This window comes from Drosophila bipectinata, chromosome 3R, assembly GCF_030179905.1.
Source record: "Drosophila bipectinata strain 14024-0381.07 chromosome 3R, DbipHiC1v2, whole genome shotgun sequence".
Taxonomy (NCBI): Eukaryota; Metazoa; Arthropoda; class Insecta; order Diptera; family Drosophilidae; genus Drosophila; species Drosophila bipectinata.
Genome location: NC_091739.1, coordinates 5,070,730 through 5,086,141, shown reverse-complemented (window position 1 = coordinate 5,086,141; position 15,412 = coordinate 5,070,730). Strand labels below are relative to the sequence as shown.

General features: G+C 39.0%; 3 protein-coding genes across 3 annotated transcripts; 2 read left to right on the top strand and 1 right to left on the bottom strand.

Annotated features, from left to right (window-relative positions):
• The first annotated feature begins 3,544 nt into the window (after window positions 1–3,544).
• CCT1 (chaperonin containing TCP1 subunit 1) lies at window positions 3,545–5,887 on the top strand. Its single transcript, XM_043212052.2, has 4 exons — window positions 3,545–3,724; window positions 3,967–4,120; window positions 4,177–5,067; window positions 5,127–5,887. The coding sequence occupies exons 1-4, from the start codon at window positions 3,652–3,654 to the stop codon at window positions 5,680–5,682; spliced, it is 1,674 nt and encodes a 557-aa protein (XP_043067987.1). The 5' UTR covers window positions 3,545–3,651; the 3' UTR covers window positions 5,683–5,887.
• A 110-nt stretch (window positions 5,888–5,997) lies between these two features.
• LOC108127473 (chromosome partition protein Smc) lies at window positions 5,998–6,933 on the top strand. Its single transcript, XM_017244562.3, has 3 exons — window positions 5,998–6,299; window positions 6,353–6,775; window positions 6,830–6,933. The coding sequence occupies exons 1-3, from the start codon at window positions 6,087–6,089 to the stop codon at window positions 6,896–6,898; spliced, it is 705 nt and encodes a 234-aa protein (XP_017100051.2). The 5' UTR covers window positions 5,998–6,086; the 3' UTR covers window positions 6,899–6,933.
• Window positions 6,934–6,942: 9 nt separating this feature from the next.
• Window positions 6,943–7,749, bottom strand: Pfdn5 (prefoldin 5). Its single transcript, XM_017244563.3, has 3 exons — window positions 7,563–7,749; window positions 7,233–7,442; window positions 6,943–7,172 (listed from the first exon to the last, which is right to left on the bottom strand). Exons 1-3 carry the CDS (start codon window positions 7,659–7,661, stop codon window positions 6,969–6,971), a joined length of 513 nt encoding a protein of 170 aa, XP_017100052.2. The 5' UTR covers window positions 7,662–7,749; the 3' UTR covers window positions 6,943–6,968.
• Window positions 7,750–15,412: the final 7,663 nt, after the last annotated feature.

Sequence of the window (15,412 nt, the reverse complement as noted above, 5' to 3'; positions counted from 1 at the left end):
AAAATATTTTTATTAGTATTAGTCTAAAAAAAAAGGATAAGATGGGTAAGAAAGGTAAATTAAAGATATTGGTTAGCATAAAACATAGGTTTGAGCACTTAATTTGGTTATTTTCTCTATTTAACTTCTCCAGAACTTACTACTTCAACAGAAGTGTATCCCATCTTTGTCCTGACACAGTTTTGATTTATTTTTCCGATTTGACTTTTGATGAACTTTAGTTTATATACTCCAAGTTGGTAAAGCACTCTCCGGCGCTGGAAGTCTCTGTAAACAGTTTCAGCCACTAAACTTTGACATTTTAGTGGCCATTCGATGGGAACTTATGTTTTAAGAACGGGGTACTTGGCGGCGCTTGTTGCTCACTTGAGTCATAACGCTCATACGCCTTGTTGCACAAGTCGCATAAAGATGATGGCATATTTTTCGGTTTAGTGCGAGCCACTTAATAGACCACAAAACGCAGCCAAAGCCTCATAAAGCAGCAAAGCACACTCGTACAGAGGCCCAATACAGTGGCACACTCGCACAACGAGCGCGTGTACAAACAGTAACAGCAACAGCAACCAGCAAATGGCCACAAATGACACGTTTGGTGTTAAATGGAGGTCGTCCGGCTCGCATACAGAGTTGCTATAGCACATGTATTGGTGTCGAGCCTGGCTGCGTTACTGTGTCCTTCTGTGAGTAGCTGTGTCGCTGTGCCGCAGTTACAGCTAAATTGTTTGTACAACATGCATGTAGAACAAGCATAAATCCCAACCACAGCCACATCACATCCTTAACCACATCCACACACACATGCTCGCAGGCGAGACAAACTGGGCCCAAACCAGCTGGCAATTAAAGCCGCTGAGCTTGAGCTTACCCACACACGCACCCACAACCTCGTACAGGTGAATCCCATTGTGATGGCCCTCATCAAACAGTTGGTTATTGTTTTCCCTGTGTTACCCATTCCCAGACCCATTCCCATAATCGACTTAACCATTGCGACTATAAATCAATGGGCATTGGCGTCCAGTGTCGGACATTTTGTTAAATTTTTTTTACAAAGCGGCTTTGCTATACAGGTTAAAAAAATAAAACGATATTGATGCTATTGATATTATTTTTGTGGCATATTTAATGCTTGCTCGTTAATATTTTATAGGGAATTTTTAATACAAAGTCTTAAATATTTTTAATTGTTACTTTTTTGATAAAAAAAAACAGTACAAAATTCAGTCTGTAAAAATTATACGGTATGAAAAGGCATTAAAATGACATTTTTATCACATTTTCAAATAGTTTATGGACTCTTGTTTTTATTAAAATCCAATTGTTTTTACTGTACTAGTGGCATCGCGGCTGTTGAATTTATGTTAACCAAAAGCCTTTCTCAATGTTTGCCTTGGCTGCGCCACTGGATGTGTCCTGCTGCTGCCGCTGTTGCTAATGAGCTGTAACCAAAGGCAACAGAAGCGACCACGAGCCAAGCCAGCAATACATTTACAGCAAATTGAATTCTACAATAACTACAGCCACGGCAGACACACATGAGAAAGCCCGCCGGCCGTCAATCACACCCATACACACACCGCGGCAGACTTTGGAGAAAGGACCTGATGAGGGGGATGAGAGGAAGCAATGTGTCGTGAGCTGTCGCCATTGTGACTTTTATTGCAGGAGGCAGTTGGCGTTCCTGTTGCCTGCTACTGCCACTGTTTCCACTGCAATTATCAGCTGTAGCTGACACCTATACCAATACAAAAACACTTCAAAAAAACTAATTACCCTCTAGAAAAATATGTTAAAAATGTAATTCCAAATTCAGAGCTACATAAATAATTGTAAAATAGTAGGCCATTTTGGTACGTTCTAGTTTTTTTGACATATGAAAATGTATCTATGAATTTAAATTTGATCATTTTTTCCACTGCAAGTCCATGTGCTCACGAAGACAATTTGTCTCGGGCCCACAAAGGTTCTACGGGCAGAGAAAGGACGAAGAAACAGGAGCTGGCAGCTTTAATTGCACAGAACAAAAAACCAGGCTGAGAAAAAACATTGCACTATGTGCCGGCAAACAGCACAAAAAGCCAATTTGGCTTTTGGCTAACACAGGGACTGAGGACTGAGGGCAGGAAAAGGGACTGAGGGCATGAAAGTAAAAGCCAAATAGCAAAGCTTTCTTTCTTTTCGCACTTGTTGGGAAACACGGTTAACTCAGCGTTGCCAGATAACTAAACACATTTAAGAAAAACAAACTTTGTTTTAAAATGTCGGCATAAGCACATTGTGAACAGTTGTAATATATTATTGCCAACAATTAAAATTAAGCTACATTTGTTTGTAATGGAGATTACAGCTACTTATTGAGCATATGTGTCTCTTGGTATATCTTTGGGCATTTGCCGATTTGTTACGTTAGATTTTGAAATTAATTAACAATTAAACGGGAGGAATGTTTAAAAATTACATGAACAATTTGAATGACTTTCGGTGGGAGTGGTTCCATCCTTGTTGCAAAAGTCACACTTAATGATAGCCGCAGATGGATTAGCAATCGCCGGCTCCGATACACAAGTCCTTTTCTTGGAAAAGTTCGGCATTGGTTCATCAGTTACACGCTTTTCATCAGTGTCGTTGGTATTCACATTTGCAATATTATTCTGATATTCTTTAAGACGACGGTTGTATTCGCTCCTCGCCTTAGCCGCCTTCTTCTTCCACAAAGACTTTTTTTCATCGGACATCTGACGCCATATTTTGCCGCCTAGGGACGCTACCTCTGTCGCCTTATAGTTTGGAAAAGTTTTTTTTATTTTTCGTCGCCCGCAAGTACTCATCCAGATCAAAAAGGAACCCATTGGTTTTTTTGGGGGAGGTCCACACCGAGAAGCCATTGCTTATCTAGGTAAAAAAAAAAACAAAAATATTCACATTTCAGAAATTTTTTTTATGCCGTTTGAAAACTTACTTCAAAAAATTTAGATCGTTAATAAAATAAAATTCGGTATACTTTTTCGTTGTGACCTCAAAAAGTGTAAAACTGTCGTGTTGACTCTATGAAATCTCACAACAGACTGAATATTTTATGGAGCTCTCTAAACTACCCAAAATCAGTTGGATGAAATGGACTACTAGATTGAAAAATTTTTTAGATTTCGCAGATTACTCGATTTAATCTTTATTCTTAATTATCCTTATGTTTCGATAAACTCTCAAGGATTTTTCGGCATTAAAGTTTGCTTAAAAAAGTTTTTCGCTTAAATCTGGAGGTAACGTTTTAAACAATTTTCGAGCTCCAGGTGCAATGACTTATTTTTAAAAAATATCGGAAACTATTTACCAAATCATCAAAAAACTATCATAAACTTGCCTAGAATTGAATTTAAGGTATTATTTTTTTTCAAATTTATTTTTTGAATTTGAATTTTTTAATAATTTATTACATTTTTTGGAGAATGAAATAATAAATGAAATAACAGTTAAATATGTAAAAATTTCTTGAACTTTTTATACGATTATTTTACATGAAGCGAATTGACAAAAGTGCGTCATGGTCACTCTAAAATCAATCGAAAAGTGAGTCAGGCGGTTCTCGTGCGGTTTCCAGTATTTGATTTATCTCGTTTTTTATTAAAAGTCGCCAAAACACAGAAGAAAATGTCGACCCTGGCCACTCCTTTGTCCATTGCCGGCACCCGTCAATCGGGCGCCTCTGTGCGCACTCAGAACGGTAAGAAACTAATGCATTTGACAACAGCTGCACAGCGTCGACCGGCGGAGCACGTTTCTTGCTGATCTAATGGTCACACGCCGGGGAGAATGTTCGGGAACAAAAGAGACATGGGCTTTTTCGACGGGATGGTAGTTTTTCCTTAAGATATTCCTGACCTTCAAACTGAAGAAAACCTCAATTTCATCAAAACATGACAAAGTGAGGTTATGACTAAAGGATATTTTCCCCTCTTCCTGTAGTTATGGCTGCCTTGTCCATATCCAACATCGTAAAGAGTTCCCTGGGACCGGTAGGTCTGGACAAAATGCTGGTGGACGATATTGGCGATGTTACAGTGACGAACGATGGCGCCACCATTCTGCGCCTACTGGAGGTGGAGCACCCGGCTGCCAAGTAAGAGATTCATGTGACATTCCTTTTGCAAAAAAAACTAATTTTGTTTCTTTCAGAGTTCTGGTTGAGCTGGCTCAGCTGCAGGACGAAGAGGTTGGCGATGGCACCACTTCCGTGGTCATTCTGGCCGCTGAGCTGCTGAAAAACGCCGACGAACTGGTCAAGCAGAAGATCCACCCAACCTCGATCATTTCGGGATACCGTATTGCCTGTAAAGAAGCCTGCAAATACATCTCAGAGCACTTGACCGCCCCTGTTGACGAGCTCGGTCGCGACTCCCTGATCAACATTGCCAAGACCTCGATGAGCTCAAAGATTATCGGTGCCGACTGCGAGTTCTTCTCCGCCATGGTTGTCGATGCCGCCCAGTCTGTGAAGATCACGGATCCCAGAGGTCAGACTGCCTACTCGATAAAAGCCATTAACGTGTTGAAGGCGCATGGAAAGTCGGCTCGCGAATCTGTCTTGATTCCGGGTTACGCTCTCAACTGCACCATCGCCTCGCAGCAAATGCCGAAGAAGATTGTCAATGCGAAGATTGCCTGCCTGGACTTCTCGCTGCAGAAGACCAAGATGAAGATGGGCGTCCAGGTGCTCATCAATGATCCTGACAAGCTTGAGGCCATTCGCGCTCGCGAGTTGGATATCACCAAGGAGCGCATCAACATGATCCTGGGTACAGGAGTCAATGTGGTGCTGGTGAGCGGTGGTGTCGATGATCTCTGCATGAAGTACTTTGTGGAGGCGGGTGCCATGGCAGTGCGCCGTGTAAAGAAGAGTGATCTGAAGATCATTGCCAAGGCCACGGGAGCAGCTTTCCTTACCTCGCTTACCAACATGGACGGTGAAGAGAGCTTCGATGCCTCGATGGTGGGAGAGGCTGCCGAAGTGGCACAGGAGCGCATCTGCGATGATGAGCTTATTCTCATTAAGGGCACCAAAGCTCGGTATGTGGTTTAAAGGAAAATATTCAAGAACAGTTTATAATTTGTTTATTTTAATGCAGTGCCGCTTCCTCCATTATCCTCCGTGGTCCCAATGACTTCTACTGTGATGAAATGGAGCGTTCTGTACACGATGCCCTGTGTGTTGTGAAGCGCGTTCTGGAGAGCAAAAAGGTTGTGGCCGGCGGCGGCTGTGTAGAGGCTGCCCTCTCCATTTACTTGGAAAACTTTGCCACATCACTGGCCTCTCGCGAACAGTTGGCCATTGCCGAGTTCGCCAAATCGCTGCTCGTCATTCCCAAGACTCTGTCCGTGAATGCGGCCAAGGATGCCACAGATCTGGTGGCTAAGTTGCGTTCCTATCACAACTCCAGCCAGACCAAACCAGAGCACGCCGAGCTCAAGTGGACCGGCCTGGATCTGATCGAGGGTGTGGTTCGCGACAACAAGAAGTCGGGCGTTCTGGAGCCGGCCATGTCCAAGATCAAGTCGCTGAAGTTCGCCACAGAAGCTGCTATCACCATTTTGCGTATTGACGATATGATCAAGCTGAATCCGGAGGACAAGAGCGGCAAGAGCTACGCCGATGCCTGTGCCGCCGGTGAACTGGACGGTTAGAGGTCTACTGGTCCTCGTCTATTCTGTTTAGGCATTTAATTTAAAATAAATCACCCACTTTCGATTCTAATCGCCCCCATTAATTTGTAACAACAATTTAATTGTGTTGCCTTTTGCGATCTGTATTAACACCACGCATCCGTAATCCTTTCTCATTCACGCTTCAGGACATAATAAACTTTGAATATGCTGCGGCGCCAACTAAGAGTTAATTGTTTGTTTTTGGTGGAGAGAAGAATCTTCAGGAAGATGAGAAAACGCAATCGGAGAGCGAGAGAACCTATTCAACTAAAAATAGCGTCTGCATCTATTTCGTCTATTAATACAAAAAAGAAAACACAGCCCAATAGCAACGAAACGCACATTGCTCAAGAGTTTTTATAAATTTAAGATTTTCCAATACAATGGCGGATAATAACGAGGAGGGAGCCGTTGGAGGCGATGTGAATAATAATAGTAGTGATTTACCCACGTCAAATGGTGATCAGCAAGAAGGGCAGTCACAGGAGCAGTCGCAGAATGAGCTGCTTGACATGGTTTTCACGTTGGAGAGTGAGAAGCAGGCACTGCTAGAGGAGTCCCGCAAACGGATTGGAGCACTTCGAAAAGACTTTGAGGTTAGTTTTGATGTATCCATCGAATGCAACTATCCAGTAACTATTAACATCAGGAAGCCAAAGTGGAGAATGAGCGCCTGAAGAAGAAGGTGGTCCAGTTGGAACAATCACTTAAGCAATCTGTAATGCTGGGCGGCACAGACGCTCCCAAATCCCGCCAAGAGCAGGAGGAACTGCTTCTGAAGGCCAAAACCCTTTTGTTTGAAAAAACCAAAGTGAACAAGCAGCAGGAGCAGCAAATATCGGTTCTTAAACACCAAGTGGAGACCGTCAAGGATGTGCTGCAGGTGACCAAGGATATGCTGCAACTGAAAACCACAGAGTGTGACCACACCCAAGCCCGCCTGGAGAAGAGCCAACTCTGGATCAAGGCGGAACAAGACAAGTGTGCTCTCACAGAGAAAAAACTGGCCATATCCAAGTCCGTCTATGATAAACTGCGAGCAGAGTACGACACGCAGTCGAAAATATTCAAAGTATGTCATTTCCACCCTTCATTCTATACAAACTATAAGTTTGCATCTTTTTAGGAACTCAAATCGGCATACGAGCAGAAGGTTAAGGTCCTTAGCTTGGCTTTGGAGGAGGCCAAAAAATAGTTGAACAATTTAATAAACTACGTTAATTAAATGCATACACATCCTTTATGATTTGAATAATTTAATTATCTTAGGCGCTCGGGGTGCCCGCCTGAGCCTGTTGCTGCTGCTGGGCCTGCAACATTTTTGTGGCAGCTGCCTGTTTCAACTCCAGCACTGCGATCACAGAGTTCAGGAAGCGGGTCTTCTGGAGATGGATCTTCTCGATTTTCTCAATCTGCTCCTGGACGTACTCCACACGTCGTTTGAAATAGTCCTTTGAGCCTTCTAGGTCCTATAGAAATAACAGATGTTTAAGCAGATGGTTTAAATTCCTTTAAAAATTCCTAAGAACCTTTTCGATGTAATAGCCAGTGCCAATGTCGATCACAAAGTTGTTGAGATCCTTCACACGTCCTGGAACGTACATACTACTTGTAAGCGGCACAAGAATTTGGCGATTCTCCCAGTCCGGCTGGAAAGTTTCTAGTGCTTCCTTGGAGCCGGCGTATTTTGCTTTACAGCTGTGCAGAGTTGATAGCGAGTCCTGAATATTGCTCATTTCCTGAAAATAATTAAATAAAAAAGCTTTTTGTAGCATGTGCCAATGGTAACCACCCCCGGTCCCCGACCGCCTGACTCATTTTAACCCAAGCAGCGACACCCACATGCAAGACCCGCTCACCTGCTCAAACTCCTGCTTTATTTGCATCAACTGGTCCGGACTAAGCTTGGTCAGGTCAATCATCTCGGCCTTGCCCGGTGCGTTTGCTGTTGCTGCCATGCTGTGTGCCAAAACTTGTAATTTAAAACAAATTAAATACAAATCTCTTCGGTCACTTCGGTGTGAATCGAATAAGTGCAAGTGATGAGCGCTGAGAGCCGATTGCAAAATAATCGATATCATATTCGATAGTATCGAATTAAACATTAAAACGCCGCGTTGCCAGAGTTTTACTCTGGATCCTATATATCCTAGTATATTAAAAAATAAAAACCAACATATTACAGAGCTCTCAAGGAATTAAAATATGAAAAGCAGGGTAGGCCGCATTTCCACTACATTTTTCAATTTTCTTGGGAGGGGGATTGAAAAAAAGCTTGCACAAAAGTAAATACAGAGAAAAACCCATCATAATAAGATAATAATAATTTAATATATAATAGAAATATTAAAAGCTTAAATATTTCTATTATAAAATGTTCTGCTCCGATTTTTGTTAATAGAAAAAGTACACGAAAATGTTCCGTTTATCTGACACATTGAAACTTGATCAAACATTTAAGTGCTAAGAAAAATTTTCAGTGAAGAACAAAGCTTTTATTATAAATCTTATGCATCCTATAAATATATAGATCGTTGCTATAATTTAGAAAACATTCTTAAAATTACTTGCAATCATATTGATGTTCAGCAAAAATAACGGTGATTGAGGTGGCCCTTTTCAAGAATTGCTCTGTGTAGGCCCTATGTCTTCCGGGAAAGGGCTTGCATCCTTAAATATCTGCATGTTTGCAACTGATACAGTTTCAGACTGATCTACTAGTCCCAGGATGTCAGATATTTGCGGTGCCTTTCGTCGAGTTTCGGTATTACTATTTTCATAAAATACTGAATTATCTCTATGCAAGTTGATGTATTCTACACACTGCTCCGTAACATTTTTTATAGCAGGAACGAATTGAGCTTGCATAGCCGGTGAGTCGAAATTTAAAAGAAATTTTTTCTAAAAGTACAGAAGCAAAAACCATGCGGAAATATAAATTAATTCACATTTGATACTCACTATATTGGCGGTACTAATTTTTCCCCGAAGTATATGTAAATTGGTTATGTCTTTTTCCAAGGTATTGTTTATATCTTCAACTATTCCGGTGGCAGATCGAATTTTTTCTTGAAGAATCTCAAAAAACTTTTCAATGCAATTTATTTGGTCTTCATAGGATGTCTTTTGTTTCCAAACGTCATATTGGGTTAGTCCCAAAGATGCACCAACTGCGGCTGCCAGTCCAAGTCCAATGCCGATGGGTGCGAAAATCACAGCCCCTATTGCAACAAAGATAGAGCCGATCAAGGTGACAATACGTACTTTCTGCTCTACATCAATCTTCTCCAGCAACTCTATTTTTTTTTGCTGTAGTATCCTTCCAGTTGAAAATCATAGGTTAGGTCATGCAAAATAGATTTAAACAGATCCCTAAGCTCGGAGGTTCGATGTAGAACATCATACAAAAGGGCTAGCGATCTTTGGCTATGAATTAGACCATAATCGAGTCCAACGACTGTCATTCTCCATAGCTCATCTCTGTCGTGCTTCATCAGTTTCTCAGAACCTATGTGGGGCAGAAAGATCGTGAAGGTAATATTGACCGTGACGCACCACTCGAACACTGGCTTCACACAGCTTGAATAGGTTTTTCGAGCTTCTGAATTCAAATTTTTCACTTGATCCAATCTGGCCTTGGCTGTTCCAGAATAACCTTTCATTGCCTTGTCAACTAAATCGATGACCTCTTGTAACTCGACGAATTTCACCCTTCGGTCCAATTCACTCTTATATAGTGCTATGGTACTTGTTATAGTTAAAATTCCCTTTTCGAGAGAGGCAATGTCTTCGTTTGCTTTGCAAACCGAACAAAGCGCTAGTGCCATTGCAAAAACAACAAGATAAGAATATTTTTCCATGACTTAACCGATCTTAGTTGCACCTCATCAATCCGAGTAAAAAAATCGCACTGCGAAGTGCATATTGGGAACCTCTCTTTATATACCCTAAGCCAGTCAAATAGTTTGAACTAATTTACAGGAATTAGTTTTATTCCATGGAACTTAGTAATGTTGTTTTAGTTGCTTATCAGCTAATCAATTTTTATCAAAAACGCCTTTCATCATTTACTTGATTCACTAGAATAGCAGGAATGCAAAAAAAGAAATGAACACAAAATTATACCTTTTCCATTCAACTGAAATTTATAAATATGAACTTTTAATATATTTACATTTGTTTCTGGAATGCCATACAAATTTATATATTGTTACATATGTATTACATATGTATTGTTGCATATATATATGTATGTTATAAATGAGTTTAATCATAAACATTCTCTTCTCTTAGTACTGTAGTACGCCTTCGATGAGGTCCTCATCCGAATCACAATCAGATTGCAATTCCGCTGCTAATAAGATGTTGTTCGGCGCTCCGGTTTTTAGATGACATCCAATCAATTTGTTTTGACCTAAATCGTTCGACCATATCGTTGCATTTTGGTAGTCTATTTTATAAATGATTCAAAATTACTTGTTTTTATATTGATTTATAATTTTGTATCATCTTCGACGTGGTAATGGCTAATTTAAAAAAAAAAAAATTTGACAAAAATGTTTTTTTTGCAATTATTGCAGAGCCAAATAGAAGAGATTGCTATGGCGAAACCAAACGTCGCTGAATATTGGGGAATTGCGAAAAAAAGGAGAAAACGGGGAAAGGTTATTAATTAGCTATAAAAAAAACGACATATGTATATTAGTGAAAACTGGCGTAATTAGTTTTTGTCAGCAACGTAAAGTCGTTATTTTTATTCCACAAGGAAATACAAGGGACTCATGTTATTTTCTATAAAAAAATAACATAAACAAAATAAACATATTGAACATTAAACTAAACACAAGCACTAAGACTACACATAAACAGAACATATTCTGTAAAAAATACATACCTTAATTTACAATTACCATTTTTATATACAGTTTGTTCGGAGAAAGAATATTTATTTTCACACAAAAAAGTAAAAAGCAATTTGCCGCCAATTTCGCATTACCGAAAAGTTTAATGCTTCGGCGAAGCATTTAAAGATTATTTTTTTTTTAGTTTTGTTGTGGCGTGGCACCGCCCCCTATTTAAAAATAACATGCTAACTGTTCGGTTTTGCACTAGTCTCACAGCTAACAGATTCACATTCAAGGTGTTGAGGTTGCCTCCTTAAATTATGAATTTCTTCGAAAGTGCATAAAAGGGCATATTCATATTTCACTCATTTGAAGAAAATTAAACAATCTACAACATGGACTTTAAAATCGCACCAAAAAATCGTAAATTCTAAGCTCATGTAAATGTTAACATCAACAGCTGTTTTTAACAGCGGATTTTTTCGCAGTGGCGCCATCTATGGAAATTTCTGGTACGCAACATTAAAAATTAATCTATTTTGAATGATATGCAGTTAAAATTATTTATATTCTTTAACTTTCAAAAAATGGTTTTTGGCCAGAAAAAGTGGTCAAATTTCCTATAGTGCATAGGCTTCAAGGGCTTCTGAACCAAAATTTTGCACTTGATCCATTCTTAGCTTGGCCAAAAGCGAAAGCCATCGCAAAAATCGAAAACCATATCGAAATGAAAACCAAACATACATATACATATATTCATGACTGCATCGATCTTAGTTGTTCCGCCCTAAACTGAATCGAACGACGCCCTGTGGAATCCTTTTATGTACTCCAAGACGATTTCATCATCTGTAATTAAACAAATAAAATAGAGTTTCGTGGAATTTTTTCACCAGCTAATACATTTATTTTTACTAAGAAAGTCATTCGTCTTTCACCAGAAGAATTATTCTTATCAAGCATAAATTTGCGGCATCATTAAATTGATTAACTAGAAAAACAAAAATGTTTCCGAATAGTTCCTCGTTGCCAGGTCAATTATATAAATTTCTATTGGCAATTATATACCTCTGGCTAACTTCACGAAAATTACTATTTTGCCCTATGATATTTTTTACCCTTCAAACTTCTGTTTAAAGAGGCAATGTCTTCGTTTGCTTTAAAAACCAAGGTAAATGCAAGATAATGACTTTTCCCGTGACTCAACCGATCTTAGATGTTTCGCATTTAACAGAACTAAAGAATGCAATGGCGAAGTGCATGTTGAGATGTATATGTGTATATTCTGTGTAAAAAGAAAATTAAAAAAAAAAAAGTTTAAAATTGTAGTTATCCACCAGTTTATGATATGATTTTTAATCCATAATATAAAACATTCCTAATAATAAAAGTCACTCCATCACTCTTTATTCCCGATTAAAAAGAAATTCTCGCAAATTCGAGTGGGATCAAAAGAAAACTTGGAAAACTTGTATGAATTTTTTGTGTTATATTTCTTGGAATTCAATAATAAAGTTTTCGATGCTTATCAGCCATTATATTTTTATTATTATTGGCTTTCGACCCCAAAAAAGCCTCACACCTCTGACATCTGCCCACTCTTTCTTAAAAAGAATCGCTTCCCTTTCTACTCCCCTTTAACTTCTGTTGTCCTTGTCGCCCTCATCTGGTAGGTTCCCTCATCGGTGGATACTTTTATAACGCCTGTCCACAAAGGAGACACCAGGTCTGATGCTACAAACCGGCCCGATGAGAGGGGGTCAGCCGGGTAATTGTCCCGGGGCCCGCAATGGACAGGGGCCCGGCAGCGGGGTCTAATTTTTATACCCTTGCAGAGCGTATTATAATTTTGTCCAAAAGTGTGCAACGCAGTGAAGGAGACATCTCCGACCCTATAAAGTATATATATTCTTGATCAGGATCACCTCCTGAGTTGATATGAGCATGTCCGTCTGTCTGTTTCTACGCGAACTAGTCTCTCAGTTTTAAAGCTATCGTCTTGAAACTTTGCACACACCCTTCTTTCCTTTGCACGCAGTATAACGGCGGGGATCGGCCGACTATATCCTATAGCTGCCATATAACTGAACGATCGGAAATAGTATTTGGTAGAAATATCAACTTTCGCATATTTGAAGATAGAAGCTTGGGACTTTTTATAGATTTTTTATTTTAGTTTATTGGTTTTATTATGATATTCTCATAAGGATCGGCCAACTGTATCCGATGTTTGCGATATATATCCGGTTTTAACTGCAAGGGTATTCCTTTCTAGCTTTCCTTTCTTGTTTTTTTTTTAAATTTTTGGATTTTTGGAAAAGGTATTTTTGGATTAATTAGTTTTTACTACTCTTGTCGTCAGTTAGTCGTTTATATTGAATCAATCTACCAAAGGAGATATTCAACCAAAGTTCAACCAAAATGTACCAAATACGTTCTGATATGTAAATAAACGGACTATAAATATCGGAACCACCCAGGGGATTTTATTAGTAGCCGTCTCAAAATGTCATTTTTATCTTTATCATCCAACTAGCCTGTAATGTGCAACGCTTCAGTGTAATTTAATGAGAGACGAAAACGAAAAAGGGCCCGTGAGGAATCCATGCCCCGGGGCCCGACATGGCTCTCGACGGCCCTGGTTACAAACTATCAATCTATAGCAGTGTTCGGCAGGGCCCTATTCCAGGGGCGTTGGAAATTTTTCTCCCCTAGCTCAGCTGCACCAAACAGTATAAAACGTATGAAACGTCATGTTCTATTAGGTTTTTATGCCCTCTTGTTAAGTTGGTTTGAATCATATATGGCAGACCGACCATGCCAAGATCCTATTACTGATGCCATCCTCATCTGGTCTTCCATCTCCTTAAGACCGCTCCTATACATTATATTCGACATCTCTTCCTGCTTTCGTCATGTCTACTGCTCTTTGTATGCTGATGACCTTAAATCTATAAGGCCATTATCTGCATTAGTGACAGTTACGTTATCCAGGAAGATACATATATGTATATATCTACAGTTTCCTCTTTTAGCACCCGCAATCTACTTCCATTAAAGTACGTAAATGTCTAAAGTACGTAAAAAGCAATTTACCCGCTACAGGCTGGAGCCGATCTCCCCTTCTTATTCTATAAACAATTAATGTTTGAGAGTTTAAGAGATTTTTTCACCTAGACTTTCCCTTTTGTCAATAATTAAGTCTCAGATAAGAAAGATGAACATCTTTTACTGAGACTTAGTAATTTTTACTAAGACAGTAATTTTAATGTTCCCCAAAGGGATCCTTCGTACCTTTGCCCCTTATGTATTAAGTATCCCAGGGCCAATTGTTAATAAGCTCAAGTATAACTTTTTAATGAGCCGTTGGAGCGTGCTTATTCTCTTATTCTTTGCCGCCTGGAATCCCCTCCGAAAAAATTGACAAGATTATTTTTCGAGCCTTGCTAATTAGGCATTTTTTATCTAGTATGTTAGTTTTTAGTTAGTTAGTTAGGCCAAATAAGGATGCGTCAGTTGGCGAAATAAATACATAATTAAAATGGTTCCTGATTTAATTAATTTACACGAAAAGAGGAAAAATAGAGAGACAGACATGCTCAACTCAGAAGGATCCTGATCAAGAACGTATGTACTGTAGAGTGTTGGAGATGTCTCATTCCCTACGTTGCACACTTTTGACCAAATTTATAATACTTTCTACAAGAATATAATAGGATCATACAAAATAATCCTTAGAAAAAGTGGAAAAGTGGAAAAGCTTCATTTCATCTGACTTACCATATCAACGTTGAAACAATTTCAGGTAGATGGAAAGAAGAATTATAGTGTGGAACTCGTAATTTTCTTTGTTCTCAATAAAAATATAGAGTATTGTACTTGAAGAACCTTCGTCAGTCGGACCTAAATTGTAGCCTAATCTGTTATATTATATCAATATTATTTTAAATATACTTCTAATTAAGTTAAGAATAAGAGTTTTCATTGCACTGCATCCCTTTTATTCATGAATTTAAAATATAAGATTATCGCAATAATTTAGAGAACATTTTTAAAGTTTTTCGCGATTTGTAGTGGAAATGGAGATGCTTGAGAGTACTTAATTTTTAAATTCCTTGCTTCTTCACGCATCCGAACCAATTCTAATTCCCGTACGAATTCAGCATTTTGATAAAAATGCCTGGTCATTGAAAAATTATCCTGGCCTTTGACGAAAGAATACACAGGAAGAGGTTTGTGGTTCAATGACTCAAGATCCTGTAATTCTTCCTCGGATTTAGGTATTTGTAATGCCTCTCGTCGAGTTCTGGTATTATTGTTTGCATAAAATGATGAATTATATCCATGCCAGGTGATGTATATCATACACTGATCCGCCAAATTTGTTAAAGCAGGAATAAATCGAGCTCGCACAAATTGAGGCTCGAAAGTCAACAAAGATTTGACCTAAAAGTAAATTTATTAATACTGAAAAAAAAACTTCATACAAATCATAAGCTTACTTGATTGGCATGATCAATTTTACCCCTTAAGAAATGTAAGTTTGTTTTATCTTCTTCGAATGCGTTATTCATATCTTCTATTATGTTTGTAGCATTCCTAATTTTATCCTCTAAAATCAGAAAAACCTGTTCAATATATTTTATTTGGTCTTCGTAGAGCGTCGTTTTATTCCATAAATGTACTTCGGTTATTCCCAAAGACCCACCAACTACTGCTGTAATTCCAAGTACAACGCAAATGGGCGAAAATACCAGAACCCCGATTGCAATAAAGATAGTGCCAATCAAGGCAATATTCGCACTTCTTATCTTCTGGTTTTTAATTTGCTCATTTCTTATCCTCTGGTGTTTTTTGCTTTGCTC

What these genes read in the sequence shown, in the direction of transcription:
- CCT1 (XM_043212052.2), top strand. Translation starts at nt 3,652, where the DNA reads ATGTCGACCCTGGCCACTCCTTTGTCCATTGCCGGCACCCGTCAATCG. An exon ending in CTCTGTGCGCACTCAGAACG is followed by an intron (nt 3,725 to 3,966) that starts GTAAGAAACTAA and finishes CTCTTCCTGTAG; the next exon opens with TTATGGCTGCCTTGTCCATA. An exon ending in ATTAAGGGCACCAAAGCTCG is followed by an intron (nt 5,068 to 5,126) that starts GTATGTGGTTTA and finishes ATTTTAATGCAG; the next exon opens with TGCCGCTTCCTCCATTATCC.
- LOC108127473 (XM_017244562.3), top strand. Translation starts at nt 6,087, where the DNA reads ATGGCGGATAATAACGAGGAGGGAGCCGTTGGAGGCGATGTGAATAAT. An exon ending in CACTTCGAAAAGACTTTGAG is followed by an intron (nt 6,300 to 6,352) that starts GTTAGTTTTGAT and finishes TATTAACATCAG; the next exon opens with GAAGCCAAAGTGGAGAATGA. An exon ending in CGCAGTCGAAAATATTCAAA is followed by an intron (nt 6,776 to 6,829) that starts GTATGTCATTTC and finishes GCATCTTTTTAG; the next exon opens with GAACTCAAATCGGCATACGA.
- Pfdn5 (XM_017244563.3), bottom strand. Translation starts at nt 7,661, where the DNA reads ATGGCAGCAACAGCAAACGCACCGGGCAAGGCCGAGATGATTGACCTG. An exon ending in TAAAGCAGGAGTTTGAGCAG is followed by an intron (nt 7,443 to 7,562) that starts GTGAGCGGGTCT and finishes AATTATTTTCAG; the next exon opens with GAAATGAGCAATATTCAGGA. An exon ending in CTGGCTATTACATCGAAAAG is followed by an intron (nt 7,173 to 7,232) that starts GTTCTTAGGAAT and finishes TTATTTCTATAG; the next exon opens with GACCTAGAAGGCTCAAAGGA.